At 43.5% G+C, this 27,614-nt stretch overlaps 1 protein-coding gene across 2 annotated transcripts; it reads right to left on the bottom strand.

The window, feature by feature from the left end:
- plekha8 (pleckstrin homology domain containing, family A (phosphoinositide binding specific) member 8) lies at positions 1 to 25,802 on the bottom strand. Of its 2 annotated transcripts, none has more exons than XM_079504500.1 (13): positions 25,575 to 25,802; positions 24,485 to 24,601; positions 23,364 to 23,519; positions 22,939 to 23,060; positions 20,879 to 21,037; positions 18,760 to 18,803; positions 17,037 to 17,188; positions 13,947 to 14,322; positions 10,014 to 10,099; positions 6,128 to 6,186; positions 4,071 to 4,272; positions 3,755 to 3,816; positions 1 to 2,360 (listed from the first exon to the last, which is right to left on the bottom strand). In XM_079504500.1, exons 1-13 carry the CDS (start codon positions 25,612 to 25,614, stop codon positions 2,163 to 2,165), a joined length of 1,773 nt encoding a protein of 590 aa, XP_079360626.1. In that variant the 5' UTR covers positions 25,615 to 25,802; the 3' UTR covers positions 1 to 2,162. The 2 variants fall into 2 exon arrangements, with proteins under 2 accessions (XP_079360626.1, XP_079360627.1); XM_079504501.1 differs by having other exon boundaries at positions 18,763 to 18,803.
- Between the last annotated feature and the right edge of the window lie 1,812 nt (positions 25,803 to 27,614).

The raw sequence follows: 27,614 nt of genomic DNA, 5'->3' as shown, positions 1-27,614 counted from the left end.
TTTTATAACCATGCTCTATGGATGCAAACATTGACCATTTCACAAGAGTTCTCACACACACACACACACACACACACACACACACACACACACACACACACACACACACACACACACACACACACACACACACACACACACACACACACACACACACACACACACACACACACACACACACACACACAGTCTAAATAAATATGCTGCTAGGACAATCGAACATGATCTTCCTGTGTAATGTATGGTATAGGCTAGCCTGGCTCAGTGTGATTTGAGTCTGGCTTATTAGCCAGGCTAGGTATAGGCAGCTCAGTCAACAGACACCATTCTCATGGAAGCTCCCTTTTGGTCCCATGGCAAATCTACCCGGAGCTATAGCTTATGACGAGGGTCTTCAATAAGGTCCACAGAGACTACAGGCCAGGGGTCCAAGGCCTGAAAACGGTTGAAGACCCCTGGCTTGTGACATGACATAATTACTAAGGCTGCACAATCGTTATCATATCGTTATCGAGGTATGAACATACGCAATATCAGTATCGCACAAAGGCTACGGTATCGCGATATATATCGATATATCGTCGACATAGACGATAATATCGTCCTCTTCTAAAGCCAGCAACATTCCTCTGTTTTAGCCCAATAAACCACCACTCCTGTTTGTGTGTGGGGCCTGGTCCAGTGCGTTAGCGAACTCACTAACTTTGAATATGTTTTTTGAATAGTTTTCAATGTTGCAACACTTAAAATATAATATTTAGCATAAATACCGAGATCTGAAATGTTGTCCATATCGTGCAGCCCGAATAAGTACTGTGAAAATAGATTGAGGGATATGGAAAGGCAGAACTAGCAGGACTGATGATGAATTCCAATGGTCTAAACTCTAAAGATACTGTTTGGGTGAAAGGAAAACAAAACAACAGTGTCTTAATAAGGTGTTTTTGGGCCAGCACAAACTGCCAGAACATCTTCAACGCACCTGGTCATAGACTGTACAGGTCTCGACTGGAAGGATGGAACACCATTCTAACAACGATCATTTGGTGTTTTGGTGACTTTGCTGGGGCCGGAGCACATCCATTCAAAATCTCACATAGTTCCAATTTTCCATTTGCCAATTATTTTTACTGAGGTTTTTGAGGTTCTTTTGCACCTTAATGCCATCAATGTTTTGTGTAAAGCACTTTAAATTGCCTCGTTTAAAAGTACTATACAAAAACATCTGCCTTGCTGCCTTGTACAACACACTCAATCTGTGGAGAATATAATCAAGGATCCCTACTCGCAGTACATAAAGGCCAGATAAAGCCTGGGCCATGGCTCAGTGGTCCAGGCACCTTGGCTGGTAATCCAGTCTGGCAGTGTGCCGCGGGTTCGACTCCCGATCCTGACGGCCTTTACTGCATGTCTTTCCCCCCATCTCTCTCCCCATTTCCTGTCAGCCTACTGTCTGTCCCTCCATAAAAAATATAAAATAAAGGCGAAAGCCACAAAATAAAAAAAACATTTAAAAAATAAATAAAAAGAATAAAAATAAAGGCCAGATAAATAAGACAAATGTTAAAACAACCCATAGTGGTTGGAGTTGGAGTCTGCGTTAAGCCTAAACCACACCAGTTGCACCAGTTGACCTTAAAACAAAACAGTTGTAAGGTCAAGCACACCAATGCGACTCCTTACAATAATGGTTGCAAGTAGTTGCATGTTGCAACGAGTTGCGTGGCGAATCATTGGTGGGATTTGGGCTTTAGAGGGCAACATACAACATACTACAAGGAATTCCTTTAAGTTACATCCTCTGAAGCAGGTCTTAATCAAACCATTACCAGGCTCTGCCTATTATCGTTAATGCTCGTCTCATCCTCCCCCCCAGAGGGCTACTGAAAAACATGTCGTTCATTAACTACAGCCCTTTCTACCGCCAGCGCAGTTGGTGAAGCACTAGAAAACATCTCACATTTGAACGTCGCTTAAGACTACTTGGTAACCCAGGGTGCTTTTTTTGCAGCGAGCGCTCACACACCCATGCTCTACTACTCCCTGTCCCTCAGTGACGTCCGAGTCACCGCTAACGCCTCGTCAAGGGTTCAGGATCCTGCACCTGGAAGTGGGGGCTCCACTCTCCTCCAGAGTTTTGCTCTTGCGCGGCCAGGGGTTCCTCACACCACCTCGTCGTTCTCTAGGTTGTACTCCTCGTACAGGGCGTCCAGGATGGCCAGCTGGTTGTGCATGGCGGGCAGGTACAGCCCCAGGTCTCGGTGCATGCCAACGACGAAGCCCTCCTTATGCTGGTCGCCCTGCGTGGACACCAGGGCGGCGGCAAAGCCCTCGTAGCTCGGGGCGGCTCTCAGGGCCAGCTGTCAAGAGAGAGGACACGATGGAGCCGTTAATGAAGCCAGGGATACATGAGATGGAAAAATAATACCTCGATAAGAGAATTTAAACATATTAGTGGATTCTAATAATAACGACGTGGACTCTGTGTCCGATCATTAGCTGTCAATAGAGCGTCGCAGTCCCGCCCCCTACCAGAGCACAGGAAATGATTCCCCGTTCATTTTCCTCAGACATTTCAAAAAGTATTTATTTAAAGACCTTTTAAGCCTCGTACAAAGCCAACTCGAGTTGTGAGAAATCATGACAACACAGTTTTTCGGGCCGAACAAATAATTAGAAAGAAAAACGGCAGGTTACAACACTTTTGTTGTTTTTCTTCTTTGTAATTATTTGTTCGGCCCAAAATGTTGTTTGTTGTCATGATTTGTCACAACTCGAGTTGGCTTTGTCCGCGGCGTAAACGTCTTTAAATAAATACTTTTTGAAAAGCCTATGGAGAAAATGAACGGGGAATTCACTTACGTCGTCATGAAAGGGGGCGGGACTGCGACGCTCAATAGGGAGTGTACTGTGTGTGCAGTTTGTGACTGAAGCCACGCAAGCTTGTTCCTTGTGGTCATGTCCTAGTGCAGTGGCAAACTAGTGGTGTCAAAAATAATCGATTTCAGCAATGCATCGCGACTTGGCAGTGCACGATTCTGCATTGACGCAGCAACGTGACATAATCCATAATCGAAGCCTATATAATATACAATTATATTATACTGTATATATTAATATTATATAATTCTAAATAAAATATGTTCAGTATATGTATCCGACTGCTTGCATTTACTGATGAAACATTTGCCATGTTGTGCAGTAATATAGAAAAGTTTGACGCATCGCCGATGCATTTGAAAATGTAATCGAACAGTTGAATAGTATCCTATTGAATTGTGTGGTCAGTTCCAATGCACACCTTTTTACGGCAAACTATGCTTCCCTTGGCCAAATGCAAATAGTGATCCTCATAAATACATCACGAATAAGTGCAAAAAGTGCGTCACAAGAACAGTGTCGGCGTAAAAACATTCACATGCATAGATTTACAACTACGAGTCTACGACCACAATTTCATGCTCTTCATAAACGTTTCACTTTCACTACACCAGGCACTTCAGCATTTCACTGTGAAAGGTGGCTCCGTTTCAGGGGACGTAAATACATACTTACTGTACATACTGTAAAAACAACCCCTGTTCTAGAATTTGCCTTTGTTTTTGTTGACTAAAACTATGACAAAAAATGTTGTCGACTACCTTTTTTCACTGACGAAAACTAAATGGAAACTACATGAAAACTAAGCTATGGTGACTAAAACTATGAGGAGCTCGTTATAAAAGAAGTGGAGCAGGTTGAAGAATATACGTACGGCAAACACGCCTCGCACCACCCATCCATGGTACTGTCGAAGGGTCTTTCCATAAGCGTTATCTGGGCAAAAAGAACAAGGTGTGTGAGGTTAATGTGATTAAAATCCACACTCTGTCGTAGTAAAAGTCTAGTTTGGAAAGGAAATGTGTGATGAAACATTTGGTTTATAGGAGTGCATGTTTGACATTTGGCCTGGGCGGGAGTCCCCGTTTTGGGGGCATGTAATTATAGGTGACGCTCTATTGTGCACTTGTAAAATGAGACGCTGCATCTCAAGGGGCTATCCTCCCCAATAACACTCCAAATGTACTCACTGAGAGCACCCTGGATGTCCCTCTGTCCCATGTGCACCTCCGACAGGAACTCCTTGAGGAAACTGAGGCCTCGCCGGAGCCACAGCAGGGCCTCGGTGGCAGAGTTCCGCACGCGGGCCACGTTGGTCCGCACCTCGTGCAGCACGATGGACTGGAGCGTGGGGAAGTTCTCCGAGGAAGACACCAGCTTCTGGTGGATTTTCTACAGCCGCGCAAGCGTGACACAGTCGTCATGTAGGGGCGCGACACACACACACACACACACACACACACACACACACACACACACACACACACACACACACACACACACACACACACACACACACACACACACACACACACACACACACACACACACACACACACACACACACACACACACACACACACACACACACACACACACACACACACACACACACACACACACACACACACACACACACACACGAAATTAATTCAATTCAATTCAGGGCTGCCATGTTTAGACCATAGATTAGACAAATGTCTTCTAAATCAATATAAATATATGAACATGTTTTTCATGTCAACAACCCCCCCAAATTATGTAATGCATTTGGTCACGGACCCCCATATAAAAAGATTTTGTTCCAGGGACCCCCAAAAGCAAATTAATTGTAAATGGCAAAAGAAATTGCTATAATTGAATAACCAAAGTATAAAATAATGCTTTTTAGCTCAAATCTAAAATGCTTTCCCGGTCTTAAATGCGTACAAGGTTAGTTCTTTAAATAAATAGCTCTATAGTTTGATTTTGATAGCAATCCTCTCTACAAGAGTGTTTGTTCAGCAAAAAGGGGGTCTTTAGTAAACATCACATTTTCAGGTCGGGATACCAATCTTTTCATCCAGTCAGGAGAGAGAACGCATTCAGGTGAAATCGGAAGTGATGAAACAGACAAAATGTTAAATGAACCTGAAAATACAGTCTTCTCTGCTCACTATGCACTGAAAAGACAGAATCCTGTTTCTGAACAAACACTATAGCAATGATTACTATCCGAATATACGTAGCTCTTTTCTTTAACTAAAAATAAATCTCCTTACACGCCCTTTTTTTTTCTAATAATTTGTATCCCACGATTTTGTAACCCATTTTTTCACCCCTGTGTCAATTATCTAATGTGACCCTGGGCTCTACACACCCTCCGCCAACCTAGTCCCCATATATGGGGGACATGGGGAGAGCAACGGACTTACACGCCCTTTTAATTGGGCATTACTACATTATTACAATTGTAGACATGCAGCTACATTAGCCAACATTCATTTGTCAAGCTTGGGAGAGAAAACAGAGTACTCTGTGTGGATAACTATGGGCTGTAATGCAATGTTTTGTGGATATAATGTAAACGTGCTGTAAACGCAAATGTAAAATGGTGTCTTATAAACCGGGTGCAGTACTTAGTTTAGACAGTTTTTGGTTTAGACTAGTCATTGGTTAGACCAGTCATTAGTCCTATCTCAAACCCTCACCCTAAACCTAACCTCCCACGGGGCAGCACACCTAAACCTAACCTTAACCCATGTCTAACCAATGACTAGTCTAAACTAAGTATGCACCCCTTATAGACCCCTATAAACTTAGGGTTTTGGGCACTTTGTGTGCAGGAATGAATTAATCAATCATTAGCCAACACTTGGTAAACATTCATATCAGTTTAAAATGAGGGCCTTTGTAGAAGACAAAACCATCGCCCCCCAGTGGAGATGTAAAGAACTGCTAGAAATGCTTCCTGGTGAGGATGGTTTCATAGCAAACATATTTCTCATTTAATCCATTAAAACTGGGAACGCATCCCGTGTCATTTTAGATTTTTTTCGTTGGCTGTTCAAAAAATAGCAGAGATAAAAAGCTCGCTCGAGCTTATGTGTACATTTGCTATTTTGGAAAATCTTTGGAAAATCTACAAAAAAGAACATCTAAAACTGCTGATTTAGAAAGGCATTTGTAGAATCGGACTCCTAATGGTTTAACAGTGAATTCGTTTTTTTTTTTTTTAAGAAATGTAACTTATTTCAGACACACTTACCTTGATGTTTCCAACAAAATCCATTTTAACTGGCGCAAACACAGTGGGGCCCAGCTTGTCTGAAGAGAGAGAGTCCTTGGTCATTGGTCTGTGGTTTATGAATGCTCATCTCCATTTGTCCTATTTTACACTACCTTTGTAGTTTCCCCACAAGGAAACTTAAAGCTGCTATAAGCAATACTATGTCAAAATTTGAATGACCTTTTTTGTTTAGTTTTTTGGTATTCAGACAGCCAGCAATGGGTAGAACACTCCCAAAAAAAAGTAGTCTCTGTGAGTCCTATCTGTGACACATCTAGGGGCCGCAATCTGCATTCAAAGATGTTCCTAGAAGCTTTGTCATTGGTCGAAAGAAAACCCGGTCGCAATGACTAACCAATCAGGAAGCAGGCAAATCGATCAATGACAAAGCTTCTAGGAAAATCTTTGAATTGTAGATTGTGGCCCCTAGATGTGTCAGACAAAATAAATTGGGAGCGTTCTACACATTGCTGGCTGTCTGAATACAAAAAAAATCACACCCGTGTGAACTGAGTGGTGCAGTGACGTCACACACTAACCATAGCAACCATGCTCGTTTTTTTGGTACAAACACGGGTACACGGGTACAAAGCCAGTTGTTGGAGTGGTTTGCACCACTCAAAAAAGAAAAGTAATTACATTTTTAACATTATTGCTTATAGCAGCTTTACGGCATCAATCTATCCATTACGTATGTGGCTGTTGGTACTATTATTAGTAGTAGCCTAGGCCTAGTAGTTGGAACACATAACACAGAACAAACAATTTTGAACCGTTTAGCTGGCATCAGGTGATTTGTAGCCTGCTTAGGTGATTTGAGAAAAATGCCTGAAATGTCTAAAATAAATCCCCTGTAATGAGAGCGTATTAATTAATATACTGGTTTATTAGGTGTAGACTTAAAAATGGGAATGTGGTAGGGGAAAACAGTGGAAAGAAATGCAGCAAAGACACTGATATTTCCGATAAATGAGTTAAAACCCATTTTGGGCAGGAACCCCTTTTGGTGTTTTAACTGAGCATTATGTAATACTTTGGCTATTGAAAAATAGCAGATCTACAAGCTCATAGTGCGCCACCGAGTGGCGCGCTACGAGCTTGTAGGTCTGCTATTTTTGAAAAATCGTAAAAATGCGGCACAAATCTTTGAATATATATTCTTTCGGAGCGAACATTTTTTTTATTTCGACGTCAGGCCTAAATGGGTTAAGACTTGAATAATGCAGCTTGACTTGTAGGGTTAAATGCCACAACACTTATACTACTTATATTTCTACCTTATTATTCTTCCCTTCCCTTTAGAGAGTTTTGATCAATTTACAGTTATGTTGTGTGTAGCCTGAATACTGTCCATGTGTACATTCCCAGGGGGAATTCACAGGGCCCTAAGGCAATGCAGCCTAAACAAGACGCGTATCACAAGGTCAACAAGTGATTGACGACCCCCCCCCCACACACACACACACACACACACACACACACACACACACAGACGGATGAACAAGGTGAGAGAAAAGGGCGTCATTTCGATGCAGAGGGGATCAGTACAGTGGACACATGCAGATGTGAGAGTAAAGGGCATCATTTCGATGCAGAGGGGAGTCAGTACAGTGAGTGGACACATGCAGATGTGAGAGTAAAGGGCATCATTTCGATGCAGAGGGGAGTCAGTACAGTGGACACATGCAGATGTGAGAGAAAACGGGCATCATTTCGATGCAGAGGGGAGTCAGTACAGTGGACACATGCAGATGTGAGAGAAAACGGGCATCATTTTGATGCAGAGGGGAGTCAGTACAGTGAGTGGACACATGCAGATGTGAGAGAAAAAGGGCATCATTTCGATGCAGAGGGGAGTCAGTACAGTGGACACATGCAGATGTGAGAGAAAAGGGCATCATTTCGATGCAGAGGGGAGTCAGTACAGTGGACACATGCAGATGTGAGAGAAAAGGGCATCATTTCGATGCAGAGGGGAGTCAGTACAGTGGACACATGCAGATGGATGGAATGGAAGACGTTAAATAAGGAGGCGAGACAGACTGTGGCATGAAGCATAGAACTAGGCCTGGCTGTCACAACCATTACATAATCGCCTAATCGTAATTATTTGACTTAATCACAATTACCGTTCTGTAATCGTCAATCGTGTCCACATTTTTCAAAAAAAGAAATAGTTGATCTACAAGCGTACAGCTTTGTGACGTCTTGTGAGCTTGTAGATCAATTATTTCCGCTATTTTGTAAATTTTTTGGGGAATGAAAAAATATAAAAAATTATTGTGTCAGTGATTTCTTTGTACATTTTAAGTTATCTGCCCGGTGCAATTTGTGATTACGAAGCCTAAAAGGCAAACGGAAATACAAATTGTAACGTTCCAATGTTCAATTGGACCCCCACAATTAAATCGTTAAATCGCAACAATTTATGTGACAATTAGTCGTCAACTTAAAAATTGTAATGTCGACGGCCCTACATTGAACATGCCAGCATGCTAGTAGCAGCCATACACAGTTGCAGGATGACGGCTCCGTCGTTACCGTAGCTTTCATTAGCCTCGTTAGTTACAGCTTAGAAAGCTGTGGTTCTCGTCTGCAGTCCTCTGGGGTCAGACCTCTGTGGGTCAGCCACTGTGCAGACCTATAGTCCTCCGTTCCACCAAAGTGTTCACGTCATTATAGCCACCCAAAATTGACAGGACCCGTCATACTTTTTATTTGTGTTTTTTCTATTAATTTGGTCATTAAGGTCCACAGACTCTCCCGGAAACATTGCGAAAAAAAGGTTATGGCCATTTTTGTATACCACACCATAGACAACCTATATAATGAAACATTTTCCAAATTTCATTATGCTTTAAGTAGCATGTGACAAATGTCAAACTAGGGGATTTTCATTATTCTAAATCCATTCCAAGCATTCGTTTTGCACGAAAAACACTCCTTGGCCTAAAAAACGGCCATAGCCGTCATCACAAATGTGATGAGGTCAGCACATTTGGGCACAAATGTCCATAACCTTTTTTTGCAATGTTTCCGGCAGAGCAGGCCTCTCATTCTGTGGACCATAATGACCAAATTAATATGAAAAAACACAAATAAAAAGTACGGCATGACATCACAGGTTAAACCCTAATTCCTTGAGCTTTTGGTCAGTGCCCCCCCCCGGGCTATGTACACCGTGAGATGCAGACGAGAACCACGAGTATTAGTGGATGGAAAATGACTGAATGCACAGATCATTCATAATAAATCGTTGCTGTTAGTCGGAAACCTTGCACCGTATGTCCAAAAGCCTTCAGGAAACGGAAAAGAAAGAAGCCGTGTTTGTTTCAGTAGTTGTTTTAGTCACAAGCTCTCGTTAATAATAATAATACCTCATTGGTTAACCCATTTTGGGTGGGAACCCCTTTTAGTGTTTTAAACATAGTTATAATTTAGCTATTGAAAAATAGCAGATCTACAAGCTCGTAGCGCGCCACCGAGTGGCGCGCTATGAGCTTGTAGTTCTGCTATTTTTGAAGAATCGTGAAAATATTTATTTCAGAAAACTGGAGGATTTAGAACCTAAATGGGTTAAGAAGTAGTTATAAAAAACCCACAGACACACTTTCAACCTGGCGTGGGTTAGGGTACATCAGAAACAAAATTAAACCATTTTCTCAAATAGAAATAAATATACTCTACAAGGCGGTGTTGAGTTTGTACATTTTGGCGATGCGACGTAGCATAAATTAGGGAATTCATGAAAAAGAAAGATGAAAAATGGGAGATACAAGGTTTCTGACTGACAGCGACTGTATGCAGAATGAGAGAGACAGAGACAGACAAAGACAAGAGAGACTGAAAGTGACTTGTAGCCTACCTAATACTGGTACTATTGCATAGCATGAGTCCAAAAACTCTTGTGTTGGGATACCATTGTCCTCGACGAGTCTTATATCACTAAATCTATGAAGAAAATAACAAAAAAAAATAAAGAAATGTAACAGATCGCAACAATGTCATGGATTAGAGAATGGTCCAAGCGGTTCAACTTTTGTTTTTTTATTTGATCAAACCAAATGAATTAAAATAACAGGTTACACATACAAAACCAAGCCATACAAACGATTCACACACACAGAGTGATGCAGTCGACTTGCCTGTCAGTACCTGAGATTATTAGGCTACTATACTGGTGGCAACATTCTAAATCCCACACGGCTTGTGCTCATAACCACGCCCCCGCTTATGTGGCCAACACGGAAGTACCTCTCGCGATGGAGGCGGGTCATCTCAAGCGAACTTGAGCCACGCGAGGCCCCAGCGAGCTAAAGCGAGCGAGTTGCGTGCCGAACGTTGCAAAGTTCGGTTTAGCAGACTCGGTGCCGTTCCGAATTGCGACCCGATAGGCAGAGAATAGTCAATCGTGTTCTGGGCGGGGCGAGAGTGCTTGTTGCCCCAAGGGGCCAGTGAGGCTCTCCAACGTTGAAGCACTGGGCCCTAGTGGTAAGAGGAGGGACTGCAGGCGGACCCGTGGAAGTATGATTGGGAAACCCCGTGCAGCTGGGCTTTAACGTTGAGCGCGTTTGCACTTCCACATTTTGGGCACCAAATTTTGGTGCCCAAGCGGGGGGGGTTGAGGTGTGTGGGGGAGTTCAGTCTCTATCCCTCTTTATACTCTATGGCTTGCTCCGATTGCCACTCAAATCGGCTACTGGCCAATCACAGCGTGTCCTTGCACAAGCCTTGTAGGGTTTGGAATGACGCGGTCTAGAGCTGGCCAGCGGGGATATACACAGACCAGGACACACAATCCTGTCCCACTGACTCACAAATATGATCTTTATTTCATAGCTGCGCTTGTTAGGAGTTATAACACTGGACAGGAGAGTAGGATATAAGTTAGCTAAAACTTAAAAGTATAACGTTTTTCCTTTACCTTGCACTTTTAATACTGGTTTGTAAAAACTACTAAGCCTAATTAGTACTACTAATTAGTCAATTAGCTTTTTCTTGTCCATAACAGAACATTTAAGATAAATGAATAAATAGTTCAAAGAAAGAGCAAAAAAAGGGTAACAAAGAAACTTTACAAACCCAAAATGTCAGAAGAGGGCATCTCTGTAACGGGTCACGTGATCAAGAGAAAACAAACTAATATAAAAACACTCATTGTAACATCTTCCAAATCCTCAGATTGTTATTATATAAATAATAATTTATAGTTGTTCATTATAGAGTCATTCAGCCTTGTGCAAAGTGGCTACTTTCTGACAAACACGTAATGGTGACGACTGACCTCTTCATACGCACTTTTAGGCCAGGCTCCGACAAGACTACAGCAGGGGTTCCCAAACTTTCTCATGTCAAGGACCCCCAAATTGACACCAATTAGCCCTGCGGACCCCCAATTTGAAAACATATGCCAGGGACCCCCCATAAGAGAAGATTTTCACGGCTATAGCAGTGATTTTCAACCATTTTCATTTCAAGGACCCCCCCAGGTTTGACCTGAATTAGGCTATTTAATGGCATTTCTATCTCTGGGAATCAAAGTTAATTTAACTCTGAGAGTGTACACATTTGTACATTTGTACACTCTCTGAGTTACAGACCCATAAGGGTCCATTTGGTTCCTAAATATCATTTAGCTGGGGACCCCCTGGAACTCCCTCAAGGACCCCTGGGGGTCCCCGGACCCCACTTTGGGAACCGCTGGGACTACAGTACATTTCACATTAGCCCCATAATATGGAAGCTCTCCCTCTGCTATGTGGCTCCCAGGTGAGCTTCCACCATAATATGGAAGCTCTCCCTCTGCTATGTGGCTCCTAGGTGAGCTTCCACCATAATATGGAACCTCTCCCTCTGCTATGTGGCTCCTAGGTGAGCTTCCACCATAATATGGAACCTCTCCCTCTGCTATGTGGCTCCCAGGTGAGCTTCCACCATAATATGGAACCTCTCCCTCTGCTATGTGGCTCCCAGGTGAGCTTCCACCATAATATGGAAGCTCTCCCTCTGCCATGTGGCTCCTAGGTGAGCTTCCACCATAATATGGAAGCTCTCCCTCTGCTATGTGGCTCCCAGGTGAGCTTCCACCATAATATGGAAGCTCTCCCTCTGCCATGTGGCTCCCAGGTGAGCTTCCACCATAATATGGAAGCTCTCCCTCTGCCATGTGGCTCCCAGGTGAGCTTCCACCATAATATGGAAGCTCTCCCTCTGCTATGTGGCTCCCAGGTGAGCTTCCACCATAATATGGAAGCTCTCCCTCTGCCATGTGGCTCCTAGGTGAGCTTCCACCATAATATGGAACCTCTCCCTCTGCTATGTAGCTTCCAGATGAGGCAAGGACATCGAAGGCGCGATTAATTCTCCTATCCCGAATAAAAGTCGGTTCGGCTCTGTAGAGCCTACAATGTGACGTCATTTGAGGTTCGGGGGGGCGGGTACCGTCCTAAAGTCGGCTCTTCGGTGCTACTGAAAATTTCTGACGAGCCGAAATAATTTCGGCACTACAGCGGTAAAATAGGAGTATGAATCGGCCCTAACTGACGGGTTGAAACAAGCGTTTAAAAATAGCTTATTTAGTCAGCCAGTTCCATGTTTTTTAAGACCTTCCGGAAGTCTTCCATTTGGTTTTCCGGCAGGCTTACTCCGAAGCAGGAAAATCTTTAAAAAAAAACGAACTAAATGTGGACGAAATAAACAGATTTAAACGCTTATTACAACCCTGCAGTTTGATTTTCTTGCCCGCTAGAAAATAAAACATCTGAGAGCAGGTTGGTTCCCCCGACCTTTACTCTTTGGAAAAAAAGGAAGAATTGTGCACCGCGGCAAATATTTGCCGGTGTCGCCCTGTGCCGGTACCCGGATGAGTGAGACCTCATCACGGGGCAGCATAGCGGAGGGAGAGGTTCTGTATGGAGCTAGATTCACATGAGATCTGTTCAAACCAGGGGTGGACACATTATCCGCTTTGATATTCATCCTGTTCCATATTATAATAGCAAAACACTGGAAGATAAAAGCTGTCATTTTCCCTTTTATGAGATACATCGTGGATTTGTGGGTCTAGATTTGAGTGTCTAGTTTAGTGTCTTATTCCATGTATTTTGTAATTAAATTCCATTTCATTCAAATGCTGTGTACAGAAGTTATTATATCAAACATAATTATGTTAATTTCAAATCCATATTGAAACATTTACATCTACTGCAATTAAATAATGGTGCACAACAGATCGGCAGTTGAAAGTTTGGTAGTGGCCCTGAAAAAAATAATCAATCATAACTATTGGTCGACCCCTAGTACGAACGCAATTGATTCTGAATTAGTATTAACCACTTAAACCCTAAATAGAGGGTATGCGAGTGACATCATCATCATCATACCCGGACGTTATGCGGGAATGCCTACTGTGTGGCAAAAATACTACTTTCTGGGCTTGACAGCCCATACATCCAAACAGAAAAGTCCTATCTGATTGCATTATGCATACCCTCTATACTCATAGAATACTAATACCTAGGTGACCGGGGTTCCGCTCAATACTTGATCCGCTCTTTTTGTCCCCTCCCAACAAAATCTCTTAGTGATGCGTTGTGAGCTTTTAGATCTTTTTCCCCCTCTCCCATGTAATAGGGGATGCTAGGGTTCAAGTGGTTAAAAGGTACCCTGTACACTGCGGCATTTTTCAGACTTATTATAACCGTCTACAGTTGAAATGTCACAGCCGGCCATTTTGTTTCTAAAGCCCAGTAAAAACGTGTCCTAAAGGATGTGACTCTCCTGAGGCGTGGTGCCGTACCTGTGGCTCATCGTGCTGAAGAAGGTGTCCACATGCTCCGCCTCGTCGTCGTCGTCCTGCTGCACTGCATCCTGGGAAGGAAGCTCTTCTTCTCGTCGCTGGACCTCCTTGTCTCTGGAATCACCGGCAGGGACGCCATCTCCCTGAGAGGCGGGCGGCGGGCTCCCTGGCTCTTTGTGGCGTTCCTTCTCCTCTTGGCTTTGGTCTGCCGTGTGCTTCTGATCTTCCTCCTGTTCGTCATCGCCGTCATTCTCCTCTTCCTCGCCCGCTGCTTGGTCTGTGTGTTCGGTCTCAGGGCTGTTCTGGGCAACGTGGGGAGGAGCGGGTTCAGCCACCTCCTCTGGGATTGAGCTGGTGACACCGAGGGTACTGGGGTCTGGATGGTACACACACACAAGGACACGGACGGACGGACACACACACACACACACACACACGGACACACAGAGAGGGAAATACTGAAATAGTGCTTACATTATTTCGTTTTCATGGCATGTCGTCCTACAGTAGGTTAGAACCAGCGTTATTGAGAGACAGTTAAAAACTCCCATAGACTTCCACTGTAAACAAAGACATTCCCATGGTAATAATCAATCATTTATCCAAAACCAACTTACAGTTGATTTAGAATTTGTCTAGGTGTGCTCAGACATCACAAAAATAAGAAGAATGTGTTTAACACCGGAAGTCCTTCAAAATAGGAGCTCTGGGGTGCCGGAAAGACATGGCCGCTTTTACTCGGAAACCCATGACCCGGAAACAATCCACTAAAAAAAAGTTTACTTTACATAGCTAGCTGACATTGCGATCGTTTTAGTTTATACGATATATGATCCAAAAAGCGTTCATATTTTGCGGGAGAGACGGATGAGGAGCAGAAATGAAGCGCCAGTATATCGATCCGTTCAACACCACGGAGAGCGCCCTGGATTAGGAGAGACGAGTCATTCTTTCGGCTAGGTCAATGGTAAGCTAACAATTGCCTAGAATGTAGCATACGGTAGCCGAAAGGCGAACTGACAAATAAAATACGCCCCATATCATTGAGGATGCGCTAGGACGTGTGAGGACGTCGGATGTACGCGTCGATTGGGACCCCTAGGACGTGTGGCGACGTCCTATGTACGGAAACGGTTAAGTACGGAGCATTCCAAACACTACTGTACAATTCCAACGTTGAAACCTCATAATGGGACGATGGCCGTACAGTCGTATGCAGTCGCAGGATGACGACGCCGGCTCCATTTTTAGCATAGCTTTCATTAGCCCCGTTAGTTACAGCTAGAAAGCTTTGGTTCTCGTCTTGAGGTCCTGGGGTCGGACACTGTGCAAGACCGTCTGCACCTAACCCTAACGCCACCAAAGTGTTCACTGCATTATTGTACACCATGAGATGAGAACCACGAGTATTAGTGGATGGAAAATGATTGAACGCACAGATAATATTGTGACTCGTCATGGCGCGTTCCAAACAACACTACTGTACAATTCCGTTGTTTCAATGTTTCTGGTTTGAACCAGATACATATTAAAACACCATTACTATCTGGCTATATCATTTGGCTACATGTTTTATCATCAGCCTCACACTGCATAGATATTAGTCTGGAACTTTGACGTGGAAGATTTATTTCCAAGGGGGCGGGGTTCAAAAACAGAGTCCAAAATCACACACAGAGTCCCCCCCCCCCCTGGCAGATTCATCTGGTTTGTTCACTATTCACTATGCAAAAAATGCTTGGCATGACATCTATGGCCATTTATTCAAATGCAATTATAACGTTATCGCAAAACAAGACAGACAGGGTGTAATTATGGTCTAAATACTTCCCTGTGCGATCTGTACTTGTCAAGTACAGCGAGTTACGAGTAGCTATGCAGTTTGAGAGCGATGAAATGCTAATGTGAGCTTAGCAGGGTGATACAGTACATACACAGACAGAACAGTCTGCCCTTCGGTAACACACAATAAGAACTAGATCTGCAGACAGTTACGTCATTTTGTCACACACACACACACACACACACACACACTAGGGCATTCACTTCTGGTCATTTTTACTAGTTGACTAGTCGACTAGTTGTTTAACTACCTATTATGTAAAAAATAAAATAAACTTTCTTTTTAAATATTTGTACATTGAAAAACTGTGTACATGGTGACTATAACTATAATCTACCTGATCTTGAGGCCTACAAAATCGGGAAAAAAATAAAAAAATAAACTTTTTTTTTTTCTTCTTATCAACTAGTACCAACAAGGTCGACTAGTGACCACACACACACACACACACACACACACACACACACACACACACACACACACACACACACACACACACACACACACACACACACACACACACACACACACACACACACACACACACACACACACACACACACACACACACACACACACACACACACACTCTCTAGAAGCTCTCCATTATGACATGGCCAGGGATTCAAATCTTCCTTTGCATTGTGTTGGCTTCCTGTTTACTGTACATTACACAGCGACTCAGCACTTTTTGGAATCCCCCTAAAAAAACACAGACATTGTTTTTCTACTGTGCTGTACGGATGCAAATTGGATTGGATTATTATCGTGTCGACTACTTACTTAAGCCCTAATAATGTTTACGTTATTACGTTGCATTTGAGCGTAATTCTGGTGTTCTAAAATGAGTGGAAACTCAACGGATTGGGCAGGGAATGTGTGCATTTCTCCCCACGGCTGACCATTTTGCTGCCCTGCATGCACGTTGGGTTGATTAAATGAATGCTGAGGGTAATGCAATAATGCAACTGGGCATCCATCATTGTCCACCCTCCAAAACACATTAATCTATCCACATCATTTCAAACGCTGTGTACACACACACACACACACACACACACACACACAGTCACACACACACAGTCACACACACACACACACACACACACACGCGCGCGCGTCAGGTCTCATTTGTGTCCGGGTTGTTCCCTGAAGGCAAGTGTAATTTTCCCTTTGTGGAATGCAGTAATGGTCTCTCCGGTCGGTTCAAGCAGCCTCAAGCAGCAGAAATGGAAGCGAAGGCTGACCTGTGGTGAGAGACAGCTGCTTTTTCTGTGGGGTTGCTGCAGTGTTTGTTGGTCCGTCAGGTACGTCTGGAGCCTCCGCGCCAGAAGAGTCCAGGCTCTGGCTGTCGTGCGCTGTGGAGGATCCTCCCGAGATTTCGCTCGATTCTCTCCGTCTGAAAATAAAAGTTGAAAGTTACTTCTTGACTTTTTTTTTATATCAAGGCCCATTATTTATTCGGCATTTGAGCCACGGACCACCATGCGATAGAGATGTATCATCTCAGAACCAGAACTTTGAATATTGGACCGTACGGGTCCAATTGGTTTCATTTTACGCTCTCAAGAGTTAACCCATTTTGGGCGGGAACCCCTTTTGGTGTTAGCATTGTGTTACGCTTTAGCTATTGAAAAATAGCAGATCTACAAGCTCATAGGTCTGCTATTTTTGAGGTCAGGCCTAAATGGGTTAAAGATCTATAAGGGTCCATTAGGTTACCAATTCTCGATTATTTCACTGGGGACCACCTGGAATCCCTTCAGGGACCACTGGTGGTCCCCGGCCCACTGGTTGAAAACCACAGTTCTAGACAGCTGTGAGTGTGATGCACTTTGTGGGTGCAGCTCCCAGCAGTGGACCACACTCACTGCCCCGAGAACATAGCCTTAGCAATGCTATATGTTTGCTACATTATATGAATTATAGAAGAGTTACGATATAGAGGTGGCAGAAACCGAGCGCTCGAGCGCTGTTCATGCAGCCCTGAACTGAGCCAAGCTGGAGTTGGAAATACATTGTTTCCAACAAGGGCGGCGCAAACAGAGCTATTTTAAGCATGTGTGCAACATGACAACTGTTTTAAAGTATTGTACAGTAACAACTAACAATTAAAGTCTCTTTAATGTTTATGTTGTACTATTACTACAAAACAATTTAAAATAAAGGGATTCGAAAAAACGATCCGAGTACAGCCGTATTTAAGTGGTTACCTCTAAATGGCCATGTATATACATTCACAGGACATGCATTAGCGTTATTTGTCATTATTCAGAATAGACCACGTTCCATTAAGCCATTTACACAGGCACAGCTGCCTAAATATTCCTCTTAACGTGCACTGAAGCATTGTCTGGTCCATGAGCAAAGACAGTTCCACTTGAAACCACTTACGCCGTATATACTTTTGTCTTGTGACAAATACCAAATAATATCCAATCATCTACAAGCTCACAAAGCGTCGCATTGTGATGGGTAGTGAGCTCGTAGTCGTGGATGTGCCATTTTCAAATCACTTTTGGCATTTTTCGCCTATAAATGACGAAATGGTTAATTCCTTAACCCATTTTGACCTGAGATCAGATTCTAAAAACGTCTTCTACATCCTGACAGTTTTCTGAAAAAGCTATGTTTCTATGTCAGTCGTTCTTCAATTTTTCAAAAATAGCAGACCTACAAGCTCGTAGCGTGCCACTCGGTGGCGCGCTATGAGCTTGTAGATCTGCTATTTTTCAATAGCTAAAGCATAACATAATGCTAACACCAAAAGGTGTTCCCGCCCAAAATGGGTTAAATCATGAAACATTCGAGTAGATATCTGACTCTCTTTGTCAGTGTGTTGGGGGTGAGGTCGAGGAACACTGGTCCATATTGTTGTTGCCATCCGAAATGAGCTAATTGTGTGAGCCTGCCTGAGGCAGCAAGGGTGCAACAACAGAGTAGCATTATATAGAACATGAAGCGACCTACTTTTTTTCTCCAACGTTCTGATTCAAATGATTGACAGGCTTGATCTGTGGAGGAGAACAAGCAAGACGTTAACAATATCAGTGTAGGAACAAACCAGATTGAGTGGTTACAGTTTAGTTCAGTAAGGTATGCTGCAAAGCAGACGGCACAACAACCAACGCGTTTCGGCGTGTAGCCTTCCTTCATCAGCGTTGTAAAACGCTTACGAAGGCTACACGCCGAAACGTGTTGGGAGTCGTGCGTGCTTCCTTGATTTACAGTTTTAGTTCAGTCAGGAACAGGAACACGGTTCACCATGTACTGCAACAAATGGAAATACTAGCAGTAAACACCACCAGCGCAATAGAGTGTAATAGAGTATAGGATCATAGGAGAGACCATTCTTTAAAGCAATAAAGAACTACAGAGTGCTCATTAATCAAGCTAAGTAGCCCCTGAGCCATGTGCCCCATAGTTCAGCTGCAGTCCGTCTCCTGTTCCCATAGCGCCAGGCAGCTTGATGTACAAGTACACCCCCTGGACATGATGATAGCTAGGCTTGTCACAGGGACTTATCCCTGGTCCAACCGTTGATGCAGAGTCCCAAGCAGGGAGGCACTGACTGGGTACCATTTGTTTGTACTGGTATGACTACGCCTGGGATTGAACCCTGACATCCCAGTCTCAGGACGGACACTCATCTCTAACCACAAGGCCACTGAGCTTGTTAACCAAGTCCATCGTGGCTTAAAATATGTCAACAAGACAGGTAAGTTGGTAACATTAGCCGTTCACACCAAAATATTAGTAAAGTTTACATTTCTTTTTAAGATATACTCACTATAACTGCATAGTGTATACTGTGCGCTACTATATACATAATATATGGTATCGCTATGAAGTTAAGGTGTTGCTGTGAAAGGAGAGTGCGCACCTGAATCAATCAATGGGCACACACACCTTGCATAATCTAATACTGTTTTCTTTAACATAATTTAAGCAATTATTATTTTTTGGTCAATGTATTAATTTTACTTATTAAGTAGTTGTGTAATGAGCGGTATAATTAACATGGAGAAATAAAGCCTTTCAGTGTGATAAAGACCCCTTGGCTTCACGTCTATCTGGGATTATTTCTCAACAATGACCTGCTCACCATTAATTATCCCTAATTATCCCTTCCATAGAGTTCAAACGGCCCACCAGAGGACTTCAGGGAACTGATTCATGTCTACATGAGTGATGGGGGACTCTCATGTATTTTGGGCGTCCATTGTCGCCACTCTCTCTTTACACCACTCCGGGTTGAGAGTCCACGCTGGGCGAGAAGACCTACAGTATGCTGTTGATTGTCTAAACGGAAGTGCTGGAATTTGGTGGAAGCGGAAAAACTTCCAGGGGAAGTTCCAACGCTGGAAGCCCCGCTTCTGGCTAGAGTCTAGCCGGAAGCTAGTGTCTAGCCGCTAGACACTCACTGCCTTAGGTCGTGACCAGGCTTTTCTCTTCCGCAGATGAGATGAGTAAGGCTGGGAGTAGATCAGTAGAGGCTAGGTGGAGTCAGATTTAAATGGAATGCCTTGTTGTGAGAATGGGCTTGATTGCTGCATGGCTGATTAGCAACACGGATTCGATCCGCAGGCTGTCAACTGATCACAGCTGGGGCATATGATGACTTCTGTGTCCTGCATTAACATGATAACATGACCCAAAGATAACGTCACAATAGCTATGGACCAAACAATTATATTCAAATGTTGGACCATCTTCTCTTATCTTGCTCTGTTCGCCTTTCACACTAGTAGCACTTGTAGGGAACATTATGCTTAGTAGGAAATAAATGGATAAGGGCAAGGTCATCTTGGCCAGTTATTTCCCCTTTCACTGAAAAGAGGAATATCTGTAATATCTCACTACTGGATTTTTCCACACTGTTCAAGGACACTGTTCAAGGACACTGTTAAGTCCGATTTTTAGGCGTCATCATACGCCAGTGTCACGTAACAAAAATAGCCAAACTCACAACAACGCACAGAGATAATATGGTTAAAATATAAAAAAAAACAGCAGAGCAGTGGAATCTTTTTTGGTCAGCACGACTACATCCACAGAGAGAGAGATGAGGTAAATAAAAGGAACATACTTTCTGTGGCTTGATTGCTGCCACGGGAGGAGAGCCAGGGGGGCTCTGCTTTCTGGTTTCTGTGTTGAAAGTGCGGTTGGCTATCTGCATGCACTCCTCCAGGGTCCTCAGAAACGTGGTGCATGTGGATTTCACCATGTTTCCACTGTCCACATCCACCTGAAAGAAAAATGTATGACCCATAGAAATATTAAATACACACACCCTCTCCACTCCAAATAAACAACAGTCTCGAATAATCGCCGACTTTGGGGTGAAAATGTGGAATCAATTGTAAAACAAATAACAAGTAGGTACCCTAAAAAAACCAAAAAAACATGCAGGCCAGGGCACCTGATGGAGGGGAAAGGAAGTACTGGTTGGAATAACATGTTCCTTCCACGTGCTACGTCCAACCAGGAAACTCCCCCGTCAGGTGAAAAGAAGCGGCTTGGAGTGGACTCCTCATGCATTTAAGGAAGCATGAGGTCAGCCGTTGCTCTCCCCAGGCTGGCAGAGGGAGTGTGTAGAGCCCAGGGTAACATTAAATAATTGACAATTCAGATTGGTCTGTGGTGCGGGTTGAGAAAAAACACCAGTTTGATGTTGTATCGATGCGCGCTGCACAGCTACTGCTGTTGTCCTGCAACGTCCCCTTATCATTCACTAAACTCACCCCACACAGCTACTGCTGTTGTCCTGCGACGTCCCCTTATCATTCACTAAATTCACCCCACACAGCTACTGCTGTTGTCCTGCGACGTCCCCTTATCATTCACTAAACTCACCCCACACAGCTACTGCTGTTGTCCTGCGACGTCCCCTTATCATTCACTAAACTCACCCCCACACAGCTACTGCTGTTGTCCTGCAACGTCCCCTTATCATTCACTAAACTCACCCCACACAGCTACTGCTGTTGTCCTGCGACGTCCCCTTATCATTCACTAAACTCACCCCACACAGCTACTGGTTGTCCTGCAACGTCCCCTTATCATTCACCCCACACAGCTACTGCTGTTGCCCTGCGACGTCCCCTTATCATTCACTAAACTCACCCCCACACAGCCGTCATTTTTGAGTGGTGCAACCACTCAAAAATGAGGAACAGCAATATCCCGATGTTTAGAGTACCAATAGGGGGTGTTGTTGCAACACTCGCTTCAGACTGGTCTGATTTTTTTTGTACTACTGAATCCGACAGTGTACTACTGAATAGTTTCCTTTTTACCGTAGGGCTTTACTCTCAAGTCTTGAACGGCGCTATTTTTTGCAACAGTGAGAAGCCTGGACAGAGTGGCGCTGGCTGATGACGTATCAGCAACAACGTGACTTCGTAACAGTCAATGTTATGAAATGCAAGTCAAGCAGCCTCTGTGCAGAATGAGTAGCGAAGTGACAATTCAGAATCACGGAACGCAGCGATTCAGGCTGGAACCCAGGCTAGTCAATTCGACCAAAGCAGTGCGCACTGCTTTGGTTCGCGCTGCTGGAACACTGACATGATTAACTGGTACGGTACCATAATTATTTCTTGTTTGACAACATTCAAGTAGAAGGCATGAGAAGGTAAAATAATGGGTTTACTCTGCAATATTTCATGGGCGTCAACCTGTCCAAAGCCAGTTAAACATGACATCTTGACAATGACCGCATTGGCCAGTTATAAACACAAACAGCATATGATAATAAACACAAATATAATAGGTCAGTTGACAGCCCTACTACCAACCAACACAAAACCTTCATCCTAGATATCTCGGCCTTGTGTCGGGTATAAATAGACAGTAGACACCGACGGGACGCCAGTCACTGCAGCGTGCACTGCAAGTAAACCTGCTGACGTCAAGCAGGTCTGACCTGAAAGTCAACTGGTTTTTAAAAATGCATCGACGACACTAAAACGGTTTGCTGGTTGACTGACTGGAAGAATAAAAAGCCATCTTTCACGCAACAGCACTTTTCAAATGTGACAAGTCACTGTTTGCAGGTGATCCGGTGAACTCCCCCCTGCTCACCGCGTCAATGAAATGACTTGACTCTGATTTCAAAAGATCAAACCCTGCGCGGCTGCCCCTCACCTCTGCGGACTCCTCCAGCTCGTCGCTGTCCTTGATCTTGTTTACTTGTTGGAGGAGAAGGTCACAGTACAATCTCAGTTCAGACATCTTGGTTTTCAGTGCGTCGGTGTTCTCCTGGATCTCTGTTTTTTTTGGGGGGGGCAAAGAACAGGAGGAATAAGTTACAAACAAACAAAGCATTAGCAAATAAATAAGCCTTTACATCAGGAAGTGATTCATAATTATCAAAGAGATGAATAAAACCCCACACGATGCAACACGAGCTCAACAGTGTTATGACGTGAATTAAGACAAAGCCAGAGAAATTGTATTTTGTTTTTTTACAATGAATAAGGGCTAAAATGTTGTGCATGGCGCACACGTAATCAGCTGTGTGAAAGCCAAAACCGCCGTTATGTGATCGGTGTCCAAAGCTATCATGTTACCTTTCTCCCTCTTTGTGCGGTTGTCAGTGAGGCAGGCCTTGGCCGTTCCCAGAGCCACCAGCCATTTCTGCCTCTCTGCCGCGTTGATGGCTCGCAGGTAGAAATACTGCTCCCCTGGGATGGTCAAGTCCACTCGCGTGAAGTCTGATGAATTAACTATACAAAAGGACAGACACCAGGAGAGGTATAGACAATAAGAAGAAGGACACCCTAATTGTTATACACTGTAGCATTTGAAACATAATTTTGCTGTTGAAGGAGGGACACCCGCACACTGCCACTTACTGGTTTCAGAGATTTTTATTAAAGCAAAGCAACTTTTCTGTCTTGCGACCTTCCTCAGGCTTGAAACATAATTGTTCTCAAACTGCTGTAAAGCAGTATTGTATTGGCAACTGGCACGTAATGGTTACCATGCATATTGAACATGCATGATGTTTAGACTTATTTTTACGATACGAAGACTTAGTTTTAACCCAATTAAGACCAGGAAAGCAACTGTCATTTTAGATTTTAGCGTTGGCTATTCAAAAACTGGCAGATAACTGTATATCTGCTATTTTTGAAAATTGTTGAAAGAGTTCAATCGGCCTCAGGTCTTAATGGGGTAACATATTTTACCATTGAAAGCATGCTCTCTTTTGCAAGGACGATGATCACAACGTACAAAAACAACAAAACACAATTTTACATAAGGTGAATATAGTGAGAAATATATATTTTTTTAAATCATCATAATGCTAATACACGGGGGCTACATAATAGGTACAGTTGCTATGTGTTGCATCCAGTAGTGCCTTAAAAGAGACCAGTTTGTCCAGGTTCAGAGTCCTGATTTTCTTCTATTTGTCTGGGGCGTAGAAGATGAAAGCAGTCTTTCCTTGTTCACTGTTCATTCGTGGAGTACTATGTGTAATGTATGTCTGTGAGCGCGTTAAATAGCCCGTGTTTTTTGGAAGATGGAAGATAAATACAACAGAAGCTTGCCACACAAGGGCTTTATAAATAAAACACAATGTTGTTCTCTATGAGTGGCGAGAGAATGCCAGCCCAGTTTTTCATATGAAATACAATGACGACGAGTTATAAACAACCTGCCCAAGGAAGGAACTCTGACCAACCTTGAATTTCACAGACTGAAATCTTAATGCTGCCCTTGCATCCTTTCCACGCGTCCTCCTGGGAATCGTAGTAGGACAGGGTGCCTCCGTCCAGGACGAACCAGCGAGGCTGCCAACCTGAGAGACAGTCATGGATGGGGTTTATATATATCTGTTTCTATAGCACGTTGGTGTCACATTCCATACACACAAAAACTCCACGTGTTTCACATTACATGACAACAAACAAGCATCCATTAGAACGGCCCATTATATTAAAATGTATTACCCCCCAGTGTTGGGCAATATTACTTAGGAGAGTAATGTTTACTTTACTTATTACTCCTTAGAAAAAGTAATAATATTACATTACTTATTACGAATGAACAACAACAAATGACGCTCATTTGTAAGTGAAAGTAAGGAGTAATGAAGCCTGTTTTGGCGGAGTAAATAGTTATTATATTACTATTTCTGCAGAGTAATTCGTTTATTACTCGTTACTGGAAAAAGTAAAAAAATATTACAGTAAGATGTAACTAGTAACTCGTTACTGCCCAACACTGTACCCCCCACCCACACACAAAATACCGCATTTATAAACTCCATAAATATACACATTCACATGACACAGTATTTGTGACACCCCCCTCCCCCCACACACAGGCTATGACAGACAGCCGCCACCAACACACACACCGTTTGCTTCAGAGCACCAAACCAAGATGTATTGATTTTATATATACAGATATACAGTAAGCATTACTGCGTTAGGGTTAACAGCAACCCAAGTAACTTTGGATTATCTTCTTTGCTATGGCTGACAGGTGGTGGTACAACAGCTAATGCTATCTATATGAAGTACGAGTCACAAAGGTTATAATAACGTTTGACTGTGAACAACTAGCATTTAACAACTTTATACATGACAGCACGGAATGCGGAGACGGAGACTTTGAATCATTTATAGGCTCTTATATTTGAAGTAACGCGTATCTAACCAGCCACCGTTAGCTATAGATAGCCTAGCTTATATGCTGCTGTGATTACAAACTCAACACAATGATGATCTACACACACACACACCATATAGAAACAAATAAAAACGTACCACTTATGTAATTAGTCCACTTATAGAGAATCCCCTCCATGGTGTATATGAGTTTATGCGCTGCCGTGGTTCATTACTTGTTGTGTGTGTTGTTTTCTCTCATAAAGCAGATCAAATGGCCAGCTGATCGGAGCCGCACACACACTCACTCCATCGGTCTGGTATATCCAAGTCAAAAAGTCTGTGTATTTACGGAGTAACGTCGCCGTCTTTACATCTCGCCCACGATTCTACGAAGGTAAAAGTGCGTAAAAGTCGTTGGTGAATCGACCTCCATCACGAGAGGATCACACGATCCTCCCACTTGTCATGTCATGGGCGGTGTTGCCAGATTTACGAAAACAAGCCCGAAAGAGGCTGATTGATTTGATTGATTTGATTTGATTTGATTTGATTTGCAGAAAATAGCACAGGAAAAGTAAGTACAGTTCAATACAATGTCTGCTTGTATTGAGACTACAATGCGCTGTGAGCTTGTAGATCTAATATTTGGGGGGGAAAAAGAAAAGAAAAAAGAAATTAAGTAATTTTGGAATATTTTTTAAACATTTTAACAACACAAATATTGTATTGATTGGGGATCACTCCCTGACACTAAGTATTTCGCAGTTCGGTAGTGTATGGCGGCTGGGATGAGGATGACTCAGGATGAGGATCAGCATATCCAAATCTGAGGACATAGTTCTCAGCAGGAATCCGATGGGTTGTGCAGTCCAAGTAGGGAATGAGACATTACCCCAGTGTCTCTGCGTCTTGTTCACGAGTGAGGGGACTCAGGGGAGGGACGGGTAAGGAGATCAGCCGGAGAATCGGAGCGGCAGGGGCGGTATTGCAGTCGCTGTACCGCACTGTGGTGATGAAAAGAGAGCTGAATCAGAAGGCAAAGCAATCTTCTTTCCTGCTCACTCACCTATATGCAGAGCCGGATTTACCTTGCTGAGGGCCCCCGAGCTGGAGCAAATTTGAGGGCCCCCCTTGGGGCGAGCGGCAGAGCAGAATTTGTTTTGGGCTATTTTGTTTTCATTTTGGGGTACCCAGGCCCCTAAAAAGAGAGGCAGGCAGGCAGAAGCTCTCAATGGTTTAACCATAATACAACTAAATACAATAACAATACACACATTTCACTTGAATTGGATTTCACTTTACAATTTTATAATTAAAAAAAATATATATATATATATATTATTTTTTTTGGGGCCGAAATGAGTTTTCTCCGACGGGTGGCTGGCATCTCCCTTTTAGATAGGGTGAGAACTGAAGTTCAGTCACGCGAGAGAGACTTTGAGTAGAGTCGCTGCTTCGTCGCCTGGAAAGGAGCCAGCTTAGGCAGTTCCGGCATCTGGTTAGCATGCCTCTCGAGCGTCTCCCTAGGGAGGTCCTCGATGCACGTCCCACTGGGAGAAGACCCCAGGGCAGACCAAGGATGAGATGGAGGGATTACATCGACTCACTGGCCTTGGAACGCCTCAGGATCCCCCAGGAGGAAGTTACTCTTCCTCCTGCTAGTCTGTACTCTGGAGCTCTCTGGTGGAGCTGTTGCCCCCACGACCCGACTACGGATAAGCGGTTGAAGATGGATGGATGGATCATGTACATGCAGGGAATAGATGTGATGTGCAATTGAGTACAAAAGGAGCCCAATGAAGCTTTCTTGATTTCATCCTTTTAACGGACCTTGTATTGTACCTCCCTGTGTAGTGCTAGGCTTGTCCATGCAAACTGTTAAAATATACAAATAAAGTATTCAGTTCAGTAATCAGTTCAGTACACAGAGCTGTCACATTGCAATTGAGGAATATCTAACTAACCCACAGTTGCTTACAATAAGCGGACATGGCAACACCGGGCAAGGGATTTTTTTTTTTTTATTACATTTTTTTGTTTAGTCTTTTTAAAGGACTGCGGAGGCGTGCACTTTTTTACCGAACACCAATGATTCAAGCTATTTTAAGAAAGTGGGCGTGGCTCATGAGTAGCTCCGACCAACCAGGAAAGGGAGGAGGGGTTACACTGTCACACACACATCCGGACAGTGGATAC

Source organism: Electrona antarctica (genome assembly GCF_951216825.1).
Source record: "Electrona antarctica genome assembly, chromosome: 6".
Classification (NCBI taxonomy): domain Eukaryota; kingdom Metazoa; phylum Chordata; class Actinopteri; order Myctophiformes; family Myctophidae; genus Electrona; species Electrona antarctica.
Note: the sequence above shows the minus strand (reverse complement) of the source record. Positions and strands in the feature narration are given on the sequence as shown.